This window comes from Myotis davidii, unplaced genomic scaffold (genome assembly GCF_000327345.1).
Source record: "Myotis davidii unplaced genomic scaffold, ASM32734v1 scaffold58, whole genome shotgun sequence".
NCBI classification, from domain to species: domain Eukaryota; kingdom Metazoa; phylum Chordata; class Mammalia; order Chiroptera; family Vespertilionidae; genus Myotis; species Myotis davidii.
The window spans coordinates 421,373-429,419 of NW_006289754.1; the positions used below are offsets into that span (position 1 = coordinate 421,373).

Consider the following 8,047-nt stretch of genomic DNA (forward strand, 5'->3'; position numbering starts at 1 on the left):
GTGTGTATATTCTACCAACATTCCATTCCTCTCTATCTAAAGTCAATAAAATATAAACACAATTTTATCTAGAAACAGCAACCCATAGACTCTGGCTACAGAATGCATAGAAATGTATCTATATGTATGCCACATATAAACAATAGTATCTGTATGGTTTTGACCTACATTTGTAATTTTCTCTGTGTAAATTCTTATCCATGTCACTTTTCCTTGGGCTTCTGTTTTTCCAAATTTAAACCTCAGAGGATTACATCCCAGGACACCATTATAGTAGAACACTGAGTTAACTCTGTTTTTCAGCTGTCATAAACAGCTGCAGGCTTAATATAAAACTACTTCCCTTGGACTGTACAAAGAAGGGGAGATAGAGCGTTGCTGCTCGATATTTTACTCGTGTCTCTATTTGTATTGAAGAGTGAAGCATCAAAGGTGAATTTCCTTTTGATTTGTGAATGTTTTACTCAGAGGGAACAGAGATGATCAAAGGTGGCTGAGAATAACTGGGCTTGATATGCATCATGCAGTCCATTTTCTGAATCTAATGGGGGGGGGTAGTACTGAACTAATCTACTCTTGCTACAGTACTAATCTAATCTTGCTACATCTAAAATCTATGAACAAAATTATTACATAGTTGGTAGATAAACTATAATTTCTACATCTGCTTTGAGTTATAGAGAATGAAATGAACTTTGGAAACATGATGAAAGTATGAGGTGAAAAATGGAATAATACGGAGAGTTTATTTATGGAGATGAACCCAAGGTAGGCAACAGGGTGCCACTGAGCAACAGCTGTTACCTGGATGTTTCAGTTCTTAAAAATTACAAATACATCTCTTACCTCTCTCTCTTTCTCTCTCATCTGATCTCAAAATGAATATATTTTATATGTCCATATTGATATATATCCCATAAATATTAAGCTATAATTAAAAAGGATGACAATAGTCTGTTCTACTTTATCCTGATGTTCATCCACTCTGCCCCAAGTTGGAGACCCAGATAAAGTGCCTTTATTTCATTACTTGAGTTTATGAGTTCCCTGTTCCTTCTCCATTGTTTTGAAGCCATTGCAAAGTGCCCTTCTCTATTTCCTTTAAATAATTACAGAAAGTAATTCTCTCTCAAATTAGATTTTATTATTTCAGGTTGTATTGCTAAAAAATGCTGTCTCTAGGTTCATAACCACCTGAAGCCTGCTAGGTTATCTCTACCCACATTTCCACTGCCTTAACCAGGCAGAAGGAAGGAACACAATAATAACTAGCTCTATACGGTGGTAAAATTCACTGGTTTCCTCAGAGGAACTGATGTGAGTAAAGAGTGAATGAAGACTCTTTCAAGCAGAACTAGAATCCATCACAATCATAACTCCTAAAATTACCTGCTATGAGATAGGATGGCCTTGGGAAAATAGAAACATCAGTGAAAATATGCAGAGATGTATTGTTCATCTTTCTTTCTGGGCTCTTGAGGTGCATGATCAACCTGCGTTTGCTCCTGGGCAGGCATTCCCAGAGTGTCTGCACTTTTGTTTGTGATAATGTGCATCTGATTTTCTGTCTGTATTTCTGACAGGATATTAGGCTTGATCCTGGATTTTCTCTATGCCAACAGATGATGAATGAATCATTAGAGAACTTCTGCATTCTCTAATTATGGAGGTATCTTGCACATCTGTGCCTATAAATTTAATTTCTCGTATGATTGTTTTCTTATTATGTCTGCATTGCTATGTGTGTATCTTTTTTTTTCATGTGTCTCTCTTCAGACAGGGCCTTCACAGAAGGTGTGGGGCACGATAAATTATTACATACTTAATGTCAAGTTCTATGTCTTATAACTCTGCCATGGGCTTGCTGATAAGCCTTATATGTGTGTGTGTGTGGGGGGGGGGGAGGATTAAATCTGTATAAGTGCTTTGAAAATGACCCATTCAAGTGAGCGTGGCTTGATTTAAAATTTTAAAAAATGCATGTCTAGGCCCTTACAAATAGCAAATCTTTTCATTTTCACTATATATACTAAAGAAACTAAGCTAATCATTTTCATAAGTATCTCTCCTTCCAACTGCTTTTCTTTCCCCCTCCTAGGAGCGAGAGCTTATCCTCCTGTCATTTGGAAGGATGTTTTATCACAACAGGAGCCTTTTTCACCCAGCCACATTTTTCCTCATTGGAATCCCAGGTCTGGAAGAGGTCCATGCCTGGATCTCCTTGCCTTTCTGCTCTGTTTACCTGGTGGCTTTAGTGGGCAATGCCACAATTCTGCTGGTCATCAAGACCAAGCAGACCCTCCGGGAGCCCATGTTCTACTTTCTGGCCATCCTTTCAACAGTTGATTTGGCCCTTTCTACAACCTCTGTGCCCCGAATGCTGGGTATCTTCTGGTTTGATGCACACGAGATTAACTTTGGAGCATGTGTGGCCCAGATGTTTTTGATCCATGCCTTCACTGGCATGGAGGCTGAGGTCCTGATGGTCATGGCCTTTGACCGTTATGTGGCAATCTGTGCTCCACTCCACTACACCACCATCTTAACCTCCCGGGTGCTGGTGGGCATGGGTTTGTACATTGTAATTCATCCAGTCCTATTCATACTTCCCATGATCTATCTCATCTACCGCCTGCCCTTTTGTCAGGCTCGAATAATAGCTCATTCCTACTGTGAGCACATGGGCATTGCAAAGTTGTCCTGTGGGAACATCCGTATCAATGCTATCTATGGGCTCTTTGTAGTCGCTCTCTTTCTTATGAACCTGGTTCTAATAGCCGTTTCCTACATGTACATTCTCCGTGCTGTCTTTCGCCTCCCATCGCAGGATGCACGGCTAAAAGCCCTAAGCACGTGTGGATCCCATGTTGCAGTCCTCTGTGTTTTCTACATTCCCTCAGTCTTTTCTTTCCTCACGCACCGATTTGGACACAACATACCCCGGTATATCCACATTCTTGTTGCCAACCTCTACTTGGTTATTCCACCCTCACTCAACCCCATCATTTATGGTGTGAGGACCAAACAGATACGAGAGCAAGTGCTCCATGTTTTTATTAAAAAATAGGGACTTCTACCTCCTTTGTTTAGCAAGCATTTTGATCCAGCAAGCAAAATTGGTGTGTTCTCTTAAGAAAGACATTTCTTTGCCTAAAGTTAGTTCTGCTAAAATACATTCCAGGGAATTTGATCTGGCTCCTTATTAAGTCTATCGTGTGAAAAATCATCATATTTAAATTTCGAGGACCAATTCCCATTCTGGAAGCAAGAACTGTTTGTATTATTTCACTTTGAGTGAGTGACGATTCCAAGCAATGACCATTTCATCATTACATTTGTTAACATTGCTTTCCCCCCTCAAGTTGTTGTATATTGTCCCTTAGTTTAAAAAAAGACAAGGAAACATATAACAAATACATTTCTTCTCACAACACAGACAGAAAAGTATTATTATAATTTTTTTATCTTAAATGTTATTTTTAATCAAACACGTGAGACATCTGAGTTGAAAGACCTATGACTATTACCCCAGTCTGGATCCACTATTTTTCTTATCTTCAGAGACTAGAGTGACTACCACAGGATTTTTTTTTTTTTGTCGGTCTTAGAGTCTGAATTTATCATTTCAAATGCAAACATTTTGGATTGGAATTGTAAAATTTAATTAATGTAAAGGGTAATTCACTGTGTATCATTCCATAGCTAATTGTTTCATTAAATATTAAGTTTAGAGATCCATCTATCCTGATACGTTTGGGATATAGTTATTTTCTTTTAAAATGTAACAAAATCTTTCATTTGCATTTTATTTGTCTTTTTTGATATGTATAAGAATTTGGTATTTTTAATTTAGGATTAATGTTGTGATATCTTTATGAATAGTATTTGTGCATATTTGAAAAATTTCTGAAGATTCTACAATTAGAGGTAGAATTGTTAGGTACTAAGTTACTGATTAAATAAGTCATGTTCTTGCTTTTTTGTGTGTTTCATGCTTACTGTAATTTCCAAATTTTCTGCCCAGTTTTTTAAAAGTCTCATTGCATATGTTTTTGAGTACACTTAACATATTAACATTTTCCTATAAAGGCTTAATATTTAATATTTTGTATTCATATGATAGATTAAATTTTTAAAGGAAATTACACTTATTATTGTACTTAATGCACACCCTTCTATCTCTTTTATATGTAGGGTTTCTGCATAGTTTTATTATATGTCAACACCTCAACATCTATTTTATTATTGTTTTGTGTGTGCGTGTGTTTGAGCATATATATGTTAATTTTTATATTTAATTCTAATATAACTGCAATTTATTTTTTCACATAAAGTGTAAGAAAATTACTTTTGTTTCTATTTTTAATATGTTTTATAATATAATTGGCTTAATAATTAAGCACTTCAGAACTGTTTTTTATTCTTTCTTAACATCAAATTTGATTATGTACAAGAGTCAGTTTTTTACTAATATAGTCAGCTTACCTGTTTATTCTTCTACCAGTATCATGATGTTTTGATCAAATATATTTTAATAACTTTTAGAGCTGATTATCCTGTAATTTTCTCATTCTCCTTTTGTTCTTTATAATAATTTATTATGAAAAAAATGTTGTCTTTTTGCTATAGTTAAAAATATCCAAATGGAGTTTTGAATTTATTCCTTGGTTCATTTACTATCAATCAATTAAATGATACATGTATTTCTTTTATTTTAAAATTTTTTATTGAATAAGTTATTACATATGTGTCCTTATCCCCACATTATCCCCCCCATCCATCCCACTCATGCCCTCACCCCCCTGTTGTCTGTGTCCTTTGGTTAGGCCTATATGCTTGCATATAAGTCTTTTGGTTGATCTCTCCCCCTCACCCCCATCCTCCCCTACCTTCCCTCTGAGGTTTGACGGTCTGATCGATGCTTCTCTGTCGCTGGATCTGTTTTTGTTCATCAGTTTATGTTGTTCATTATATTCCATAAATGAGTGATAAAATATTCACTGAGAATTAATTTTGCCCCTCACTTGGATAAGCACGAATGATAAAAAGTCCCTTGGTGAAATGTCCCAGCACTCTGTTTCTTAGATTCTCTTCCCTCTACATGTCCAGTGTAGAGGTGGGCACATGAAAGGTATACATAAGCTGTGGGAGCAAATGTCAAACAGCAGCCATTGTTTTCTGTAGTTTAGGAGCTTTGTTTATGGCAGCGATAGATCAACACAGTAAAACTAGAAGTCTTCTGATTTTTCTCTGAAGTAACTACAGTTATTTGCCCTGAGTGTGACAGGGTGCAGCACCCCAACACCCTGATCCGCCCTGCTCTGTGTGTGACGGGGGCAGTGCCCCAACTCCCCTATCGACCCTACTCTGTGAGTGACATGGGAGGTGCTCCCCAACCCCCTGATTGACCCTGCTCTGTGGGTGACAGGGTATGGAGCCCCAACCCCCTGATCGGCCCTGCTCTGTGGGTGATAGAGGGCGGTGCCCCAACCCTCCCCCGATCCCCCACGGGCCCTGCTCTGTGCATGACAGGCTACGGAGCCCCAACCCCCCTGAACAAGAGGGCACAGGCCCGGTGAGGGACCCCTCCTCCCCCCTGAGTGCACAAATTTTTGTGCACCAGGCCTCTAGTTAAATATAAACATAAATAAGTCTGAAGTTATTTATAAATTAGATACTAAAAATTATGGAAACTCTGCTATGCTAAATGGAGAAGGCAGCAGAGAATTACTTGGTGGGATTTTAAAATGCATTTGATAGGTCAAGTATGTTTTTGATTTTGTGAAAAAACAAAAGGGAATTATTTTGACATAAAATAAATGGGAATTATCCACAAAGTTCGTGGTATTTCCTGATTATTATTAACATTTACTAAATACTTACTTTGTGAATTACATACTACCAGTCAACATAAATAAGTCTGAAGTTATTTATAACTTAGATACTAAAAATTATGGAAGCTCTGCTATGCTAAATGGAGAAGGCAACAGAGAATTACTTGGTGGCATTTTAAACTGCATTTGATAGGTCAAGTATGTTTTTGATTCTGTGAAAAAACAGTAGGGAATTATTTTGACATAAAATAAATGGAAATTATCCACAAAGTTAGTGGCATTTCCTGATTATTATTAACATTTATTAAATACTTACTTTGTGAATTACATACTACCAGGAAAACTACATGTTATCCCTCATTTAAGATTTACATAAACCACTTGAGGTATATACTATTTCTGCATAAGAATATTAGATTTTAATGAGATTAAGTGTCTTGCTCAACATGACTCAGGTAGTAAGTGGATGAGCCATCCTGGGGATACAGGCAATTACAAGCTACTGCTTTGCGGCTCCATCACATTAGTATATTTGCTTTGAGGTGGTTAAGAGTTCTGATTTGTGTAATGGCCTATCTCCTAGGCAAGGAGTGTAATCGGTCCACATAGGCTCAGGTCACATCACTGATTCTGAATAGTTGGCCTCATTATCCCTAGAGGAGGGCAGACACCCTGGGGGGTAACCTCTGGGCTCTCCTGTCCTTCACAAATATGGCTCTAGGGAATTCACGAGTCTTTCCCTTGGGGAGCATCATGTAAACCATGAAAAGTCCATTCTCTATTTGGGTTCACAGGCTCAGAATCACCTGTTACACAGCTTGGTAAGTCTACTACCTATTTTTCCAACCCATGGATAGGATGACAGAGAGCAGGGAAGAAAGGAAAAAAATATGAGTGTCATAAAGCTGTAGAGCAGAACTGAGATTGGGTTCATAGCATGAAGGGAGTTCTCTCCTTACATATAATTGCCAAAATATGACTGGTAACTCCTGTTTGCATTTTTATCTTTTCAATCCGATGTCTCAACTTGGGATAATTTATTTATTGTTTCCTATCAGGGTGAGGTGCAAAAATAAAATAAAATAAACTGTAAATGTGTCCTCTCACATCCCAAGTGTAATAAAAATACAAGTAAAATACAAGAAAGACATTACAAAACAATAATAGAAATAATTTAGTGCATTTCTAAGCACTGCTTTTTGCAGTGCAGGTAAAAAAAAAAAAACAACCCATACTAAAAAAGAATGCTGTGCTGTATAAACAGATTACAGTGAACCCTAGAAAAAAAAAGCGAACGTGCTCTGTCTCTAGGAGTCACGCGATTTTGCTAACGTATTCCCATGTGTAGTGTTGGCTATCACCGATCCTTCAGGGTCCAGGTTTTTCAGCATCTACCGCCTTGGAGGAGCATGTTTTGGTGATTTGATAAGAAACAGCCTTTGGTTGTCACGTCTGTGATTTTTTGTTGCCCAACAGTAATAATGCTTTTAGCCCTCTAACCTCTTACCACTCCATATCTCCTTGGAGGAGCATGTTTTGGTGTATTGATAAGAAACAGCCTTTGGTTGTCACCTCTGTGATTTTTATGTTGCCCAACAGTAATAATACTTTTAGCCCTCTAACCTCTTACCACTCCATATTCTTGGCAGGAAGCACACCTTTTAAAGCATGAGGAACACGTAATGATGAGTTAAAATGAAAGTTCCATAAAATCACTTCTAACAGTACATAACATCTTACTTGTGGTCTCTTTCTTCCATACCCCCCTTTTCTTTTCTATTTCCCAATTAAAACATTTCAGAGAATAGCCAAGGCTTTCATTCTTAAGCATCTAAACCAAACCTTCCTATTGGTATGGAGCATCTTGCTGGGTATACCTGATTTTTAAGTTCAGGCCAATATTTACATATTCCAACAAATCCTTTCACATCTATTTTGCCTTAAGCATAATAGATGTATAAATCATTAAATACTAGATCAGAGGACATTTGCTCTACCTGACCTTCCACTATAATGGGGGAGTGCTATAAAGAATCCCTTAAGATTTGGGGTACTTTACTGGTTTCAAGTGGGTTGGTCATTATGAGATCTAGAATGTTCTTTACAGTCCAATGCACTTTTTTCTCTATTTCATCTTCTCCTTAATACTTTGGTTAATTGATTAGTATTTTTGAACCACTGGTCACTACCATGCATAAATGAGGGAATTATGG

General features: G+C 37.3%; 1 protein-coding gene across 1 annotated transcript; it reads left to right on the forward strand.

The window, feature by feature from the left end:
- The first annotated feature begins 2,131 nt into the window (after nt 1-2,131).
- Nucleotides 2,132-3,067, forward strand: LOC102769310 (olfactory receptor 52J3). Its single transcript, XM_015563028.1, has one exon. The coding sequence runs from the start codon at nt 2,132-2,134 to the stop codon at nt 3,065-3,067; it is 936 nt and encodes a 311-aa protein (XP_015418514.1).
- The last annotated feature ends 4,980 nt before the right edge of the window (nt 3,068-8,047 follow it).